At 38.8% G+C, this 19,759-nt stretch overlaps 1 protein-coding gene across 14 annotated transcripts in view; it reads right to left on the bottom strand.

Moving 5' to 3' along the window:
• Nucleotides 1-19,759, bottom strand: part of SPAG9 (sperm associated antigen 9) — a 105,079-nt gene that overhangs the window by 70,568 nt on the left and 14,752 nt on the right. For 13 of the 14 annotated variants that reach the window (XM_043527859.1, XM_043527863.1, XM_043527860.1 and 10 more), the window contains exon 3: nucleotides 2,733-2,803. In XM_043527859.1, coding sequence (XP_043383794.1) covers nucleotides 2,733-2,803 — 71 coding nt within the window. Of the gene's footprint in view, nucleotides 1-2,732; nucleotides 2,804-9,163; nucleotides 9,244-19,759 lie in introns of all 14 variants that reach the window. The other variant, XM_043527871.1, reaches the window with a different exon arrangement.

The following is a 19,759-nucleotide window of genomic DNA, read 5'->3' as shown; positions in this document are numbered from 1 at the left end:
AGCCAAAATTTGAATTTTAACTGGTTTTGATGTGAAGTTCATTTCCAACGATTTGTTCAGAAATTTACAACTCAAATTCAACAGCTGGACAGATATCAAAGTTCTGGTTCTGTCTGGGGGACAACTCTATTCAGAACCAGAAGAACAGGCAATGATGTCTACACAATCTGTTCAGAAGGATAGTGTGGCCTACTTGTAACAATAGGAAAGGAGGAATTAAGACTTGTGGGTACTAATCTTGTACCACTGACTATCCTCTGGGCATAATTCCACATTCCTCACATACCCTTAACTTTAGAAGCTACAAAAACTTCTCAAAACCCACATCATGGGATACCACAGTGCTCTGTCTTAAGTCACCTCTCCTATTCTCCCCCCCGTTAGGCCTCTTATTTCCTTTACTTTCTCATCCCCACAAAGAAGCCATTCAGTCCTGTCTTGATTTTTGCTCTGTACAGCTCTTTCCCTCCTGTTTGTTTTTTTCTGGTTCTCTTCCCACCCCCCCGCCCCTGGCTTTTTTTTTGTGGGGGCGGTGGGAGGGGGTCAGCTTCATGACTTAACTAAGAGGTTTTGAATGTATAATAAAAGACTGGGTACTCACTCTACGTTTTCCTGTCTACTAAATGTATGTCAAGTCTACCTCAGTACTGTGAGGCTGATTCTTAAAGCAGAGATCCTTACGTTAAATATAAATTCAAACTACTATTATAGTTTAGGGTCTCAAGCCATTATGCTCTAAGCTTTGCTAAACTAAAACTAGTGGAAGAAGCAGTTACCTACCCCTTAGTGTGCCTTCAGTTTCTCCTGTTTCACAGTTTTAACTAAGTCTACTTTAGGAGTGTTATTTTTCAGCATTAAACAAAATATTTTTCTTTGGGAAAAATTTTATGGAAGTCTATATACATATATAGCCTACTATAATAAACAAGAGCAATATAAAATTAACATTTATACACTACAATAGTGTAAAAATATTTAGAATAAACATGGATTTCTGAAAATACAGTTTCAAGGATACTGTGTTTCATCATACATACTTCAAAACTTTGTGCACAACCGGTAGGCTCAAATTTCCAAGTTAAAAAACAGGTTAATTAACTGCTACAGAACATAACAGACTAAGGGTAAATTTTCAAAAGTGACTGGCATCTAGGAGCTTAATTCTAAATGAAAATCAATGGAACTTGGGCTGCTAAGTGCCTAAATCATTTGTGAAAATGAGACTTAGGGCCAGATTTTAAAAGTATTTAGGCACTGCTATGCTCAGTGTTGCAATCTCCAACTGATTTAGGAGCATAAATCTCATTTTCGAAAGGGATTTAGGAACTTACAAGTCTATCTTCAGTTAACATTGCAGCACCTAAATACCCTTAAAAATATGGGCCTTACGTACTTTTGAAAATTTTATCCTAAACTTTTAAAGTTAATAAAAATTCAGTAAAATCTTTAGAATCCTAACATCGAGTTTTATTTTTAAAATTTGGACTTTTTTAAACATACAGTTGACACCTTGTTTTGTACTGTTTGAAAGCCCCATAAACATTATGGTTCCAGTCCCTGTGAAGCTTCCTTTCCCTTTCTGCTACTCATTGTCAGGATTGTGATGCCTCACACTCCTAACTCACATTCATATTGATGAAAACTAAGCTAATGTTACAGGTAATCAAATGTCATGTTTCAAGGCACACTATTTTTAGTTGAAGAGGCCAGAACAGAATTGCTCTCACTTTGAAAGACCAAGTATTACCTACTGCTGGAGAGCTAAGAAAGAACACGAGCAGTAAAGGGCTGGAATCAGAAAATAAGAGGACCAACAAGAAAGATCCTCTCAATACCAGAACATAGCAAGTTTAGTTAATTAAAAGGTACTCAAATTAAAGTTTTATTAGACTGAAATATTCCCGCATACACATGAACACTGGGCCAGCTAGGATCCCTGCCTACACTAGGAAGATGACCCTTTCCACTGAACCCATCTGATGAAGTGAGCTGTAGCTCACGAAAGCTTATGCTCAAATAAATTGGTTAGTCTCTAAGGTGCCACAAGTACTCCTTTCCCTTTGCTAATAGTCATTCAATAACAGGCTCATTTCACATGGTTTATAACTCTTCAACTGCAAGAACAGACCAGGCTAAGAACAATTGTTTGGTTTGATCTCAACTAGCAGTTACTGTTAACAGTTGAGAGAAAGAATGAAGGGAAACTCTTTCCTGACAATGGTTGTCAGCACCAAGTTGATTTCCTAGGGTAAATGAACTCAAGGAAGAAAGTAGAACCACTGGCATTGTGGAAAAAGCAGTCAGAACACCAGAAATAAGGGGATTAAGTTACCTTTTTTTCATCTGTTTGCATTTTTCTACATTTGCTTTGAAAAACTGTTTTGGGGTATGGGAACTACGAGGATGCTCATGTTTCAACAAGGCCTGAATATCAGAGAATTGTTTACATAATTGACAGTTTTGTACAAGGAAAGTAACTTGGAAAACATATGTACACTCAAACATATATGGCAAATAAAAACTACTAAATGCCAAACAGAGCCTGGGTACAATGGATGTTGGCAACAAAAATGTCAAAATCCATTAACAGAATTTTGTGTACACGGTTTAGCAAGCTAGAATGGCTAAACATTTTCCACTTTGACATTAACTGCTATACATAGGAAGCTTAAGTTTGCACATGGTGTAAGTATTTTTACATCAAAATGAATTAAGAGTACTTAGACACCTACCTCTGTATGTCTTGAATGAAGTGCATTGTATTCTTTCTTCAGTTCTGCCTCCCTCTCCTCAAGTCTGCCAACTGAAAAAAAAAAAAAAAAAATTAAGGTTAACCCAAGGAGACTCCATACCAGCTACTGAAAGTCCAGAATTTCATGTCCTGAAGTCTGATTTTCACAGACCACAACTGTCACTCCAGAGGTCAGGGTATTCCAACTGATGGGTATCAAGCGGCAAGACCCACTTAATGGAGTTGAGCAAATTGAACTCTTATTGTCTTTGTTAAATCTTTCTCACTCCCCCTTCTATTGCTAAAGAAAACACACTCCTTCCCCTAAAGGTTGCAAATAGCCATATGGAGCTGAATCACGTTTTTCACAGACAAGTTAATAGACTATTAAATCATCAGATTTCCAGTTAAAGTTGTTTAAATTTGTCCAGGAAAATTTTTTCACACATGCATAACAAGAGAAAGTAGGAAGCGACAGAGACCCTATCACATGCTATACTGTTAATCTTGCATTCAGAGGTCATGCAAGAACCGCAACCTAGATCTGTTGGCATTACCAATAGGAAGTCACACAAGATGATCACAATGGTAACTTCTAGCCCTGGAATCTAGAAAGCTTTTCTTCTGCATAAACAGGCAGCCAACTCACAGGTCTAAATCAAACCTATATTTCTCAACTGAAGAGTTTTAAATGGTTTTAATCAGAGCAAATATTAACCAGATATTTTAGATCACTGTAACATAGCATATTAATAATTTGGCAATAACTTACTGTATTCCACAAGCCATAACTGACGTTCTTTAAGAGGTCACCCTTGCGCTCCATTGTATATTAAAGTAATGATCCTGCAGATGCAAAACTAATCTTTTCATTTTCTTTGAGCGCTTACATTTGAAGACAAATATGTACTGAAACTAATCTCAAGTTTATTAAAATACAACTTAGAAAATTTTTAGCCATCAGTGAAATCTTAATTAACAAGATTAAAGATAATAGGGTTTTTGGTTATGGCTTGTCTTCACATACACGACAGCTGCACCACTGTAGCACTTTAGTGAAGACACTACAGTGAGCTAGACTACAGCATAATTACTACTGGGACCCAGCTGTACAGATATAGCACTGCTAGTGCAGATGCATTATGCTGATCACAGAGAGCTCTCCCCTTGGCATAATTATTCCACCTCCCCGAGCAGCGGTAGCTAGGTCTCTTCCCCACTGACATAGTGCTGTCCACACTGGCACTTAAGTTGGTATAACTTACATCGCTCGGGGGTAGGTTTTTCAAACCCCTGAGCGACTTAAGTTATACCGATGTAAGCCTGTAGCGTAGACCTGGCCTTAGACCAAGTTATCTCCAATGTTACAGTATTCCCTATACCACACTTTGCTTCCAAATAGTTTAACAACTCAGTGTTCTTTTTACATGACATTTTTAGTGTAAGAAGTAGAATTCTGAACAGCCAGGCCCACGTTAGAATTAGCTCTCAATTAAAATGTTGGTTGGTTGGTTGGTTTTTGTTTGTTTGTTTTATTTAAAAACCTTCTGGCTACCTTTCAAAGTGCAAATTACCTTTTTTTTTTTAAATAAAGGAGCACTTTAAATCTGCATACTATTGGTATGTCAAAGATATATCAAATTGATCAGCTGCTCCCCGCAACTTAGAAATGGGCTAGAAGTATGTTTTCTGTCCCATTCTGAAAAGGAACAAAGTACCAGTACAGGATCTTCTGCAGCTCTCAGTAGATAAAGCCACGGTTACCCTTGGTTTTAACACTTTCAGCTCCTAACTCAACTGTAATTGGAATTCTCACACTAACTTTCATAACAAAAAATGTAATTCTCATATTCAGTAGAGTGTTAGGAAGGTTCTTATACATTCTTTTTTCCAACCAAAATGGTCAGTCATGGCCTTCTGCAGTGCTCATCATGTCATTTCAATATAAGCTGTTAATGACAACACTTCTCTGTTTATTTTTGTGTCTACTTTGCCCTATTTTGCAATTAGTTTATTGAAGGCCTTACCTAAAAGTCTTGTTTTTCCCTTCCCCCCCCCCCCCGCCATTACAAATTTGTCAACTCTAACTTTCAGTTTGTGGAATGTGTGAGAGTAATACACTTATGTATTCTTTTGATTTAGGCAAGTGCTCCACATTTTTTAGCTGAGGTTTTCTTCTTTCACTTGCCCCGTTTAAACCCCTCAAGATGATTTATAATATAGTTACCAGTCTGTCTGCAGCTGTAGACTCAGTGCCAAACACCACAGTATCACAAGACCTATGCCAATATTTTCTCCGCAATTTGTGCATTTCTACTATTGCCAGCATGCTCCTATCATCAATATTTCTCAATGCACCTTTTTAGTGCCCCACATTTTCTACATTTGCACATAGGATATACTTTATATAGGTACTTTATATATAGATACTATTCAATCTGAACATTTTAAAACTAGATTCAAAAGGTGTAACCATAACCTGTAATTGTCTGTGCCCTTAGATCAACATTACTCTCTAATCTCATCTTGCTCTTCTAAGATGATCAAGGTATTTGACAAGACCCTTTGCACTCTAGCTATAAATATCAAACTGCTCAAAAGTATCATACACATATACCCCTATGAACCAATCTTACAATACAGTAAAAAAAATCTAATGCACATAATGGCATATAATAGCAATAAATACATGAACATTAATTTTGAAAGGCTTGATATAGGATGCAAGATACTTATTTGTGCGTTTCTAAAGAAATTATCAGTGCACTGTAGAATAAAGCAGATAAGCAGAGTCTAATTGGTCAGTCAGAGGCAATGTCCATTCTGAACACTCAGGGAGAGAAGATAAGTGCATGGAAGCTTTGGGTAAGTATCCAGAGAAACAGATTTTATTTGAAAAACCAACTTTTGCCTACTCTATCAGACTGTCTGGACTATTATCTTCTAGTATAGCTAGACTACAGCATATCAGTTTACAATCTAAGTTAACTAAGCCTTGGTCAGACAGAAAGATACTGTAGAAATACTTAAAACAAGCAAGACTGGCTCACCTTAGTTTTTCCTGTCACTAATACGTAGGACACATTTGTCAAATCATCAGCTTTAGGACTTTTAAGAGGAAAGGTCTTATGGTCATTCCCTTTTGCCCTCATAGCCAATAACATTTTTCAGGTGCTCAAAAACTGCCTCAGTTCAAGCAAGCAGTTTGGAAATCAGGAAGTGCAAACAGCATTGCTAATTGGCTTCATATTTTGGGAGACCTGTTCCCTTCCTTAGAAACAGTTTCCAAGTATACTGAAATAGCATCAGGACCTAGATAATGTTAATCATGTTAACCTAATCATGGCTTGGGTTTGAAATTTTGCTTCTCAGTGCTGGCGAGTAGAAGATTATATTCACTGCAGTCACACACGGCGATTAGCACAAAAACACACACTGATACAAGTTTAAGTCCTCTGACTAATGTCTTAACTAGTACTGGCTCATAATGATCTTCCAGAATTCACCAGAGGTGACCTAAACACACACCACATTTAAATGACTATAGACTATCACTTTACAGTAAACCATGAGAGACTAATTCCCAACACTTCATTTTGATCACAGCAGTCTACAGCCTACCTAAATGAAATCAGCAGTAAAATCTGCTTTCTACAATTTACTGTGGTTAATAGTTTAAGATCACTGATGGTATCCTAGCTCTACTCCAAATTAGGCTATTTGCCTCCTTCATTGGGCCTATTTTAACAAGAATGGCAGCTCCATAATTCAAGCTATGGGTGACAGATTCACTAGATGCAAGCACTGAAGACCCAGGATGCACACCCACACAGATTTCTTTCATAACCATTCTATTTGTGAACATTTTATTAGAGGAAGGACCTGCAATGTGACTGAAATGTCTAATTCTGGTTTAGTCTAATCTCTGGAGTTCTTTCCTCAGCAAGATGCCTTCAACTGAATGCCTAGTCTCTTGCTCATGCATTTCATCCCAGGCTTAGCTGGTCAAGCTTGTTACAGCCTTGCACTCAACTTGATGGCATTTTTCTGTCTGTAATGCAATAACTTTTGAATGCCACATCTGATCATTTACAGAATTTCATGGAAAGTTCTATGCATCAGTGGCCAAAACCTTATTGATTGTTGGGGAAAACTGGAAACCAGAAGAGGAAAAAATGAGACACCTGAAGTCCCTGCCAGCTTTTCATCATAGCCTCAAGCACCTCTGCAGTTTTCTATAGATCAAAAACACTGCACAACATTCCAGCATAACAATACTCCCACCTCATTTCAGTCCATCCTCCCAATGAAGTTTAACATGTTGATGTCCTGAATGACTAATCACCCAAACAGAAAAAAATGGGGGGGGGGGGGGGAAGAGGGGACATATTAGGGTGTGCACACAGCCCCTGGCAGGTGGGAGAATGGGAGCACACAGGCCTTGCCATGGGGAGAAAATGGGCAAACCGTCGAATAGGGAAAGGAGCCTGTCGATCTTTAGCCAACACTGCAACATCTTCTGAATGACACTCAAAACGAACAATCCCTTCTACTCAGACATGACTCACCCTCCACAAACCAACAACCCCATAAAAAGCCAATGAAGCAAAACAAAACCCAAAACACTCCCAACCCCAAGATATTTTACTTAAAAAGGGAGAATCAGGCACTTCATGCAATCCATTAGGAACTTCACTCTTACTATCAAATTTTACACAGACGATGCTCAGATACAACACTGATAAGCAACAGTATAAAACTCTAAGATACTGAGTAAGGGTATCAGAATCTGATCCAAAAAAGAAACATAAAAGGTTAGCAATTAATATGGGTTTACAAATGTGTCTCCTAATCCTAAGAGAAACAGGACATTACCACAGCAACAGGCTAGATGGCAGTACACAAAGCCCTTTAGACTGGCAAGAATACCACCAGGGCAACAAATTTAAGTCTGAAGGTTGCCTCATTTTGCTCAGCTTGCACATGGAGCAGAGTAGAAGTCTGAAATCGTCCAGGTAACATCCATTTTAGTCTACGCTACTTCACAGCCACTGTAAGTGGAGCAAAGCACTGTTGGGGTAGGCTAACTATAATGCCATTTGGGACAACCTGGAGCTTCACATGGAAGGGGTTTAAAACAAAAGTGAAGACATTTGAGATTATATTAAAGAAATGATCGTAAAGCAATTGAAAAAGTTCCTTTTGCACTCCAATGTCTCAGACCCCTATTTCTGGCTAGAAAAATATTTTAAAAAGATACCACCACAAGGATGGTGGGGTCAAAGAAGCCTACAGAAAAGTTCAAGCAGAGATTAAAAACAACTTGTTTTGGTCCTTTCATTGAAATAAATACTTAAATTGCTGAAAACAAATCCACTCTCAATTTTCCTACTAGCCAAATATAACTATTCAGATGAATGGAGAGGTTTAACAGTTAGCCTTATATATAATTACATTCACATGTATTTTAAAAAGTTGAGTTGGCAAGATCATTATCTGCTGCCATTTAAGACAGCCAAGAGCATCAAGAATTGAGCAACTTTCATCAGACTTATCTGTACTAAACTTGGTGTCAGCTATCAAGAGTATCTAACCACAAGGAAATAGTCGTTTACTTCAATTACTTCTATTGTTTAATATTCTGCACAGATTGAAGTCTAGTTTGGTGATATGCAAGATCTGAGAATCTCAATTTCAGAAAAAATTAGAATTAGTGAAGTGAATTGAATGCCCTCCAAATTCATTGTAGCCCAATTTATCATAGCACATTACAACTTCAATATTGATTTTTCAATATTGCAGAGTAGATTCTAAAAGGTCCATCTTCCCAGGTATAATACACACCTACTAAATAACACCGTATCTAGCTCATTTAAACAGTGTTTTACACATTGAAAAATACTATCTTGAATGGTAGAAGAATCTGCATCCATCAATTTAAGGAAGTAATTTTTAAAATTTTTTTTGGACATTTCAATTTTATACAGAGCTCTAAATCCTCAATGAAGTTCTGCATCTATACCAATATTAGTCAGCTTTGAATATAGTATGTAAACCAAGTTGTAAATATTCTAAAAATCAGAACTCTAGATTGAAAAGAAAACAGATTCCATTGGAAAAACAAAGCTTCCATGAACAAAAATGTTCACTTTAATATATGCTCAAGGCCCATCTGCAATCTGATATACAGCACACAGTCAAACAGTATCCAAAGATCTGAAATACTAGTACTCCATATGAAAACCTATGCCTCCTTGATTTAACTTATCCAGTTCATCTCAAACTGAACCAAGCAAGCCTCAAAACAGGAAATTAAGTATTACGGGAAAATGAGGTGAAGCATTTGGAACTTCCGCCTCCGTCCTGAGAACAAGTATGAACAATTAGGCAATAAAAGCTGCCTGCCCTGCCTATTCAAAAATCAGAGCTTACCTCCCAAGTTTGATGGCTTTTGCCAAGTTTGGAACACCCTCCATCTGTTTGTTGTCCTCTGCCTCAAACTGCTGATTAGCCTAAGGGGGAGAAAGAGAAACAAACCTGCTAGAAAGCCAAATCCAACTGATCAGATGCCTCCTCAAGAGGAATTTTCAGTTCCTGCTGTGCAGGCAGGGCAAAGAGGTCCCATTTATTGGTGGGCCTTACTTGCATGCCACTTAAGCCCATTCTGAAAGGTTCTCCTTGGACAATCTTCCTTCAACTGATTCCCTAACAGCATGTCTCACACCAACTTTAAAAGATACAGAACACACATGTTCTTTAGTGACTACTTGATAGGCTGACCACCCCAACCTTGGCAGGGAAAAACTAAATTGATTCAACGCAAGCGTTTAACTACGAAGCAGTAAGAAAGCTAGACAGAATCTGGAGGTAAAACATACTGTTTAAGACAAGTAGTAACCTCAGTTCCTTGGCAAGAGTTTAAACACCTTCAAATAGTTCACATTTAATACTTGCTCTACACTGTAGTTAAAGTTTTTACATTGACAACAAGACTTCCAAGATTACAGAAATACTTGTTCCCGAGTAAATAGCAATATGCATATATTCAGTTTCTTGCCTGCAGAATTCCATAAAATGAACTGACATCCATTACCTTTGGACTTTAATGTGTCCACTACGGTTGCTTTAAGTCCCACTAACTTCCCAATTTGATCGAGTAGAAACTATCACTGAAAATCCTTAAACTTGACAAACAGTGAAATTTTTTAAATAAGCGGTCATCTAAAATCCATGTTATTTTCATTTAACGTTTATATAACAGTGGCACTCTAGGATCACCCCCACGCCCAAGAAGTGAAGCCCTGCTGAGCTACACTATAAAGACACATGCGAAGACAATTTGTGCCAGAACAGCTTGAATCTACCACACTGTTTAGCCAACCTACCTCCAAAAGTAATGGAGCATCCTGACAGTGACTACAGGGTGAAAAAAGGACAAGGTAGTGGTGCAGAAGCAGGGATATAACTAATGGGGGGGGGGGGGGGGGCGGGGGGGGGGGAGAGAAACAGAGTGAAGAACAGAATCAGGATACACAATGTTGCTGTTTCTAAAAGAGCTCAATACCAGGAGAACAGTGATGCTAAAACTTCAGCAGATTAACTTTATAAAAGAAGCAAAGTTACCACCAATGACAAGCCAGAACATAAAATCCAGAAAGACATTTAAAATCTTACACACCCTTTGCTGTAAGTAACTCAGCTACAGCAACTGAAGTTTATTTGATAAGCAAAATTTAGAAGGCAGTCTAAAATTTAACAAACAAGAGATCCTTAACAAATCTGTACCTTATCAGGCCTGGGCAGTAGCTAAACCTTTTATTGTTAACTTTCCCCTGAGAAATACGTCAGTGGTGATGTTGGTCAAGTAATGTTTATGACTAATACTGGTTAACTTTAAACCTTTTCCCCCCCACTCTTAGTCAGTTTCATTAATAGGTTTCACATGCATAGAGTTTAAAGCACATTGATCCATTACGTTATTTTCTACTACATTTGTGTCTCCAGTTCTGTAATGTGACTGACTCCTATGACGAGTTCTCTAACTGTAGTTCTGCTCCATCTAGTGGGCTCTCGATTTTCACAGAATACAGAGGAACAATCAGTGGAGTGCAGTAAGTCAAATAAAGGATTGATACTGAAACCAATAACAAGGTTTTTCTAGAAAACATTTTAAGTTGATAAAGAAGTTATGCTATTAGACAGTGTCAGCTGGATCCTCATCCTTTTCTGGTGCTATATAAATAATTTTTAATAGAGGTTGAATGCCTTGCTCAACTTCAAGTGAGTAATACCCAGAGTTTGACCATCTGATGTCCAGTTTTGCAATTTATGTGAAATTAGTAGGTGGTTTTCATTCATTCCTAGGAGACGGGGCGGGGGGGGGGGGGTGTCAAACCACAAAGCCATTCCAGCTAGGTCCACCAGTACCAGACTTGCAAGAGTTCAAGAGTTGAATGGCATTGCACCAAATACCTCACTGCACTATGGGTTGATTCCTCCAGGGGAAGTTACACGGTCAAACCAATGGATATGACAGGCAGGGAGAAAACTGCCCTGTAACTGTCTGTGCCCCAATATATTGCAAATAAGACTTCAGCTTCTATTGCTGCAATTCTAGACCGCAACTTAGTTACACTTTTTTTTTTTTTTTAAAGTTAGTGCTCAACAAGAATGTTCTGACGACCCAAGTGTTTTGTAGTTATTTTGTTGCACAATGGGGTTTAATCAATTTTCTACAAAACTAGGCAATGTGATATTTGCTTCATGAGGTTAGTGTTCTAAAGCAGCAGCACTTAGGGTTTATGAATACTTACATTCTAATAGGATATTGTACCCCACAAAATCTAGGCTCTTAAATTCACATTAAGTGTTAGCTGTAGAAAGTCTTCCAGTACAAAAAGCAAGAGCTTTTAATTCCGCGATATACTATATGCAGTCCTATTGATGTAAGTGTTATGAACAATTAGGGAACAGTTTTATTGCCTAACAGTCCAGTATTTAGTCATTTACTGGAGATCCAGGAAGCCTCAAAATTAGAGTTTAAATATGAAAATTTATCACTGGAAATACCACTTAAGCAAGTATGATTTGTAGTTTTTCTGAGAGTAAGCCTCTAAGATCAGGCCAAGATCTTATGCACAAGAGCTAAACTGCAGAGTTATAGTTAAAACAATGGATAAAATGAATTAATTCTACAAATTGTGCTTCTAGTATGATGAAAGCGTACAAGACAGTTAATGGTGGATAACTTAGATTAGACAGAATCTACCATCTCAAAACAGTAACAGATATCTAGGGTGGCTCAATTGTCAAAGAAAACATAACACGATTTGGGCTTTACAGAGGATTTCAGAGACGGCTATAAGTAATTTCTGCAGTAGACATAATTATTAGGGCCAGATTTACATTCAGTCCCATGGGAACATTCCCACAACAGGGAAGAGGTTTCAGAAACAAGAAGAATGATTAAGGAGGCATTCTGATATTCAAAACCACAAAGTACAAAGAAAAGGCAAGGACATTTGAAAAAAACAATTTTCAATGTGTTAATGGGCTTATGTAACTCAAAAAAAAAATCTGCAGTCAAACATTACTGAAGAGGGGGATTATATTATTTCTGCACTGTGCAATACTCCTATCCCAAAGCTTAAGTTGACACTGGGGATACATGTCAGAGTAAAGTTTAGCATAGAAGAGGTACCTGATCTCACAGAAAGTCATAACGTAGTCTTCAAAGAGTTACCACTAAATGAATGAAACCGTATCACATCCAAGAAAAATTGCTATGTAATCAAGAGTGTGAAGGCAATTCCAGGCTAAAACACTTAGTTTCAAGTTGACATCTTAATGAATCTAAAGAATCTTCCCAAATGCTGCAAGACCTAGTAACAATTATGGTGCACCTTTATCTAAATATAACCTTCCTAAATAAATCAGAAATACAGTAGTCAGGGGCTAAATGGCTTCTTGAATTATATTCCTATGCTCATACTAACATATACATGAATCCCTCAAAGGTCAGTAAATGAAGCCTTGGGCAAAGTTTTGAGAAGAACCAGAGACTTGCAAATGAGAGCATGTGAATACAGAGCAGCTGAGTTGAGATACGAGCAATAAGTGCCAAGCATCAGTATTTTTGACAGTAGAAAACTTGCTAACAGACTGCTCTGTTCCTTTTAAATAGGAAGTAGCAATACAGTTTTAGGCGATTGCCACCTTCATCGGTTTTGAAAATTAACAACGATGAAGATACATAAACCATAAGATTTCCTCCCCCAGTGAACAATCATGAATTTGTACATTATTTTGTTTGGAATTATTTTCTTGTATTTAGAACATTATTGTACTTAGGCCTGGTGTACACACAAAGCTGTACCAATATGTCTTAGGGTATCCCTATTCTATGCAGACTATACCAGCATAGCTATGTTGCTTGGTTATAATAGCATAACCTCATAGTGTAGACAGCCTACACTGACTAAGGTGTTTTTCCGTCAGTACTGGAACATCACCTCCCCTAATGATGGTAGCTACATCAACAGAAGCATTCTTCTGTCAATACAGCTGTGTCTACACTGGGAGTTAGGTTGGCATGTATTAGTCAAACATGTGGTTTTTTTCCCCACACCCCTGACCAATGTAGCTGTATTGACCTAACCCTTAAGTGCAGGCCAAACATAATGATCTGATTTTATACTGATTTAATTAAACTAGTCCAACTGTGTATGGTCACTGAGGGCTTGTCTTCACTTACCAGGGTAAGTCAACATAAGTTACGCTACTCCAGCTATGTGAAACAACGTAGCTGGAGTTGACATAGCTTAGGTCGACTTACCCCAGTGTCTTCACTGCACTGCACCGACAGGAGATGCTCTCTGGTCAACTTCCCTTACTCTTCTCCAAGACCCGGAGTATCGGGGTTGACTGGAGAACACTCTGCTATCGAGCTAGTGGGTCTTCACTAGACCCCCTAAATCGATCCCTGCTGCATCCATTGCAGCAGCACTGATCTCCCCGAGTGAAGACCAGCCCTGAGGTATGTCTAAACTACAAGTGCTACAGCTATGCCACTGCAGAGCTGTAGTACACATTTACTACAGTGACAGAAGGGGCGTTTCTGTCACTGTAGTAAATCCACCCTTTTGAGAGGCAGTAGCTAGGTTGATAGAAGAATTCTTCCATCAACCTACCTGCATCTCCAGTGTGGTTTAGTCAACCTAGCTATGTCATACACGGTCTCAAATTTTTCAAATCCCTGAGCGATGCAGCAAGGTCAATCTAAGTTTAGGTGTAGACTAGGCCTTATACTCATTTAGGGCTTGGCTACACTTACATTTTATAGCGCACTAACTTGGTGGCTCAGGGGGGTGAAAAATCCCCTTGTGGAGGTGGATTACCAGGAGCGCTGGGAGAGCTCTCCCCCAGCACCCGCACGTGACTACACTCGCACTTCAAAGCACTCCCGCAACAGTGCTTTGGGGTTGTACCGTATGATTGGGGTTGTACCATATGATTGGAGAATTGCTAACATAGTTCCAATTTTTAAGAAAGGGAAAAAAAGTGATCCGGATAACTATAGGCCTGTTAGTTTGACATCTGTAGTATGCAAGGTCTTGGAAAAAATTCTGAAGGAGAAAGTAACGTTAAGGACATTGAGGTCAATGGTAAATGGGACAAAATACAACATGGTTTTACAAAAGGTAGATCGTGCCAAACCAACCTGATCTCCTTCTTTGAGAAAGTAACAGATTTTTTAGACGCAGTGGATCTAATTTACCTAGATTTCAGTAAGGCGTTTGATACCATGCCACATGGGGAATTATTAGTTAAATTGGAAAAGATGGGGATCAATATGAAAATTGAAAGGTGGATAAGGAATTGGTTAAAGGGGAGACTACAACAGGTCATACTGAAAGGTGAACTGTCAGGCTGGAGGGAGGTTACCAGTGGAGTTCCTCAAGGATCGGTTTTGGGACCAATCTTATTGAATCTTTTTATTACTGACCTCGGCACAAAAAGTGGGAGTGTGCTAATAAAGTCTGCGGATGATACAAAGCTGGGAGGTATTGCCAATTTAGAGAAGGACAGGGATATCATACAGGAGGATCCCCATGACCTCGTAAACTGGAGTAATAGTAATAGGATGAAATTTAATAGTGAGAAGTGTAAGGTCATGCATTTAGGGATTAATAAAAAGAATTTTAGTTATAAGCTGGGGACACATCAATTAGAAGTAACAGAGGAGGAGAAGGACCTTGGAGTATTGGTTGATCATAGGATGACTATGAGCCGCCAATGTGATATGGCTGTGAAAAAAGCTAATGCGGTCTTGGGATGCATCTGGAGAGGTATTTCCAGTAGGGATAAGGAGGTTTTAGTACCGTTATACAAGGCACTGGTGAGGCCTCACCTGGAATACTGTGAGCAGTTCTGGTCTCCCATGTTTAAAAAGGATGAATTCAAACTGGAACAGGTACAGAGAAGGGCTACTAGGATGATCCGAGGAATGGAAAACTTGTCTTATGAAAGGAGACTTAAGGAGCTTGGCTTGTTTAGCCTAACTAAAAGAAGGTTGAGGGGAGATATGATTGCTCTCTATAAATATCTCAGAGGGATTAATACCGGAGAGGGAGAGGAATTATTTAAGCTCAGTACCAATGGGGACACAAGAACAAATGGATATAAACTGGCCACCAGGAAGTTTAGACTTGAAATTAGACAAAGGTTTCTAACCATCAGAGGAGTGAAGTTTTGGAATAGCTTTCCAAGGGAGGCAATGGGGGCAAAAGATCTATCTGGCTTGAAGATTAAACTCGGTAAGTTTTATGGAGGAGATGGTATGATGGGATAACATGGTTTTGGTAATTAAATATTCATGGTAAATAGGCCTAATGGCCTGTGATGGGATGTTAGATGGGGTGGGATCTGAGTTACCCAGGAAAAAATTTTCTGTAGTATCTGGCTGGTGAATCTTGCCCATATGCTCAGGGTTTAGCTGATTGCCATATTTGGAGTCGGGAAGGAATTTTCCTCCAGGGCAGATTGGAAGAGGTCCTGGAGGTTTTTCACCTTCCTCTTTAGCATGGGGCACGGATCACTTGCTGGAGGATCCTCTGCTCCTTGAAGTCTTTAAACCACGATTTGAGGACTTCAGTAGCTCAGACATAGATGAGAGGTTTTTTGCAGGAGAGGGTGGGTGAAATTCTGTGGCCTGCGTTGTGCAGGAGGTCAGACTAGATGATCATAATGGTCCCTTCTGACCTTAGTATCTATGAATCTGTATTTGCTAGAGGCTAAATGTAAAAATCTCAGAAGATTCCATCTGCACTGAACATGCTCCAGAGCAGTCCTGAAAGGGCTGAGCACTATTTTACCTGTCATTTCTCTCTACAGCCACAAGGTACTGTGGACCCAGAACTGAGAGCGGAGAGACTGTCTCCTATGCTCCCAATGCTCCCTGGTGGTGTCCAGAAAGTAGAAAGAAGTAGGAATACATAGCAGTGAGAAGCAGAGGGACGGAAAGGCTAGAGGGAACAGGTGCAGGGATGGAAAGGAGCAGGGAGAATGGAACATAAGAAGGTAGGGACACAAGAGTCTTTAAACACTAGAGTGGACTCGCCCATATAATACAAGAGAACCAAGAATTCCCAAGTCTCAACATTCCTCTGCTATCAAGCAAACTGTGAAACACACTGGCAAAAGATATGTCTCAGCCTCCTCTAGTGGCTAGTCTACATAGATAGTGACTGAGGGCTTGTCTACACTTCCCCCCAGGATTGGCTGGCAGCAATCAATCCAGCGGGGGCGGATTTATTGGGTCTAGTAGAGACGCGATAAATCGACCACCGAGCGCTCTCCCGTCGACTCCGGTACTCCACCAGAATGAGAAGCGTAAGCAGAGTCGACAGGAGAGCATCAGCTGTCGACTTACTGCAGTGAAGACACCACAGTAAGTAGATTTAAGTACGACGACTTCAGCTATGGCTATTCACGTAGCTGAAGTTGCTTATCTTAGATTGACCCCGTGCAGTAGCGTAGACAAGCCCTTAGTATTGCTACCAGTTACTCCACTGGATGAAACTGTAGTCATCTGTGCTGTGGTTCCTCTTCCAATCCACGAGGAAGTCAATATGGTTCTGCATGGTTTTTTTTTTATGTTAAGAGCATTAAGACTACAAATTCAAGTGTTCAGAAGTTATAATGTGCTAAAATTCAGATTCCTTTTGAAACTTTAAGAAGGCCCCCTAGTGCATGTGTGTTATGATACAGTCTTTAGTTATATGACCACATTCTATTGTCTCCAAGACTAGGGTGACCAGATAGCAACTGTGAAAAAACAGGACAGGGAGTGCAGGGTAATAGGCACCTATATAAGAAAAAGTCCCAAAAACCGGGACTGTCCCTTTAAAAACAGGACATCTGGTCACCTTATCCAGGACTCTGCTTCATTTGGTGCACAGGATGGATGGTGCTCAGGAAAATGAATCAGAGTTGTGGAGTAAATAAGTCGGTTGCCTATATATCCTCTGCCTTATTTGCAGCAGAAGGCGTATCGTAAATAAGGCTGATAACTACAGGAAAGGAAAGGATATTGTTGTGGTTAAGGCAATTAAATGAATCCTAGAGAACTGAATTCTATCCCTGCTCTTCCACAGAGTTGCTACGTGATGGTGGGCATATTAAATCAAACCAAATGACGTTTCTCAATTTCCATATATACAACTTGATGGACCCGATTTGAAGAAGAGCTGAGGATCACAACGTAGCCAAAGTTGATGGGAGCTGCATCTTGAACATGAGAAGTGCTGACAAAATGCTAAGTACTCTTAAAAAAAAAATTAAAGTTCCAAGTTTCTCAAGCTGGGCATCCAAAATTAGTGTCTCTTATGACAGTTTACCTTGGTTTCTTTGTTTCTCAATTCCTCTGCTGCAGAATGGGAATATCACCACAACCATACATCTCGCAGGAGTGTTGTGAAAATAATTTACTTAATATCTGTAAAGCACTCAGATACTATAGTGATGAGCTCAGTAGAAAAAGCCCATGAGGAACCTAAAAAAACCCCTGTATTCATTGCAGTATTTGGATGGTATGTGGTAAATAAAACATGGGGCCACACATGATAATTATATGACTAACCATTTGAAGTATGCACTGGATGAGGCAGGGATCCTACGGAAAGCATACTATATGACCATTTAATTAAATACACATGCACAAGTGAACAACCTTAATTCTGGCATTTCCTATTTTTTGACTGCTTGACTTTGCAACCTTTGCAATCTTAATGCTATTAATGTACATTTTTTATGTAATTTGATTGTAGAAGTCACAGAAATAAGTACAGAATCCATGATTCCCCTTTTATATGGTTACTCTGTAGATCTTAATCAAACCTGAAGTAACTTGCCCAAACTATGGAAGGAATTAAATGCTGGAATAGAAACTAAGGAGTCCATGTTTTCAGACCTGTTCTCAGCCACCATTAAGATTTGCAGCTAAAATTTCAACACGCATTTAACCTTTTAAAAATTATTATACCATACACACTACAGGAGACACTCACAAATCAAGCTTCCAAAATCAGCCAATGCCCACTGATATTAAGGGCCAATAACAGTAAAAATATTATATCTTAAGTATACTCAGGTCAAATAGCGTTGCCACCTTGGGCTCTTTGTGAAGATGAACAAGGCAAAGTCAGGTCTCATCAGTTTCCTTCCTGTCTCAAATGTTCACTCCATGTCCTTTAGCAATGCTATCACAACATCATCCAATAAGTAATGAAGTGTTACCAAATCTTGCCACACGATAAGCCCCTTTAAATGCACAGAAGGTTGAGGGAAGCAGGAGAAGAGAGAAAAGGAATGTAGCCAAAAAAGAAGCAGGTAGCAGTATCCAGGGAATTGAAAGGGGACACTGTGCCCCATACTTTGGTACCACAGGACAGACATCTAAATAGGTCTCTCAGCTAAAATGGGAGAGATGACACTAACAGTATAATTAGACTACCTTATGAAATGAGAAGAGTTCAGAATGATGTGTATACCAGTACGATTTTCACAATGCCAACCTCTCAAATCATTTTTTGCAATCCACCTGTCATATGTTATTTGTCAGGCATCAACTGAATTTTTTGTCCCATTCCTCTTTTACACTCACTTTTGATTAATCATCTGTGAAATGTTTGCAGTCTTGTTTTCAAATTCTCCATGCCAAGTTGGCCACTGATGTAGCAGATGAAAAACTCATTAAAGTTTGATTGGTGCTCTATTTAAGCACTCAAAAGTACTCAAAAACCCAGTATTTCTAGCAAGATGTATACTTCAAAAATTTTAGAAAGGTTTGCTAGTCAAGTTTCTAATCCTTGAATTCTATGTTTCTGATGACTGCTGTTCTAAAAGCAAAATGCAATTCTCTCTCAAAAAACACTTACCAGTACTAAATTCTGCTTCTAGAACAAGCCTTTTTCCAAGCAACATGAATTAACTTATTCATATTCAACAAATAGAAAACTAATAACTGTTTTAGATAGTAACTATTCTGATCTATCAGAAATGGCACTGAAACAGAATGCCAAGCCTGCACTGCCTCCAATAGCCTTAATGTGCCTACTGCATTAGAGATGCCAAATCCCAACAAACATCAGAAGTCTTCACATTAAATGTAGTAAAGCAACCATACATAAACTGATTATAGCAGAGACTAAACAGTATAAAAATGTGGCATTCTATGGTGTTATGTACTGTGAACATGTAACAAATGCATCTTGATTTAAAAAGACATTCCATAGTAAATGTAAGCAAGTCCATTTTTTAAAAATATATTAATGTTTGAGGGCTTTTTAGAAATCCAGGTACTCAGACTGAAGTTAGATGTTCAGTCTTTAATTCAATTTTTGTATGTTATTTTAAGGTTAAAAATTTTAAACACACATTAATAGTATTAGTTTGGCAGATCACTTCCAAACCCCTCATATTTCTTGCCTTAAAGGTGAAACATGGAGCACTCAATTTAGACAACAAAAA

This window comes from Chelonia mydas, chromosome 14, assembly GCF_015237465.2.
Source record: "Chelonia mydas isolate rCheMyd1 chromosome 14, rCheMyd1.pri.v2, whole genome shotgun sequence".
Lineage (NCBI taxonomy): Eukaryota > Metazoa > Chordata > Testudines > Cheloniidae > Chelonia > Chelonia mydas.
This window is presented reverse-complemented; position numbering and strand designations above follow the sequence as displayed.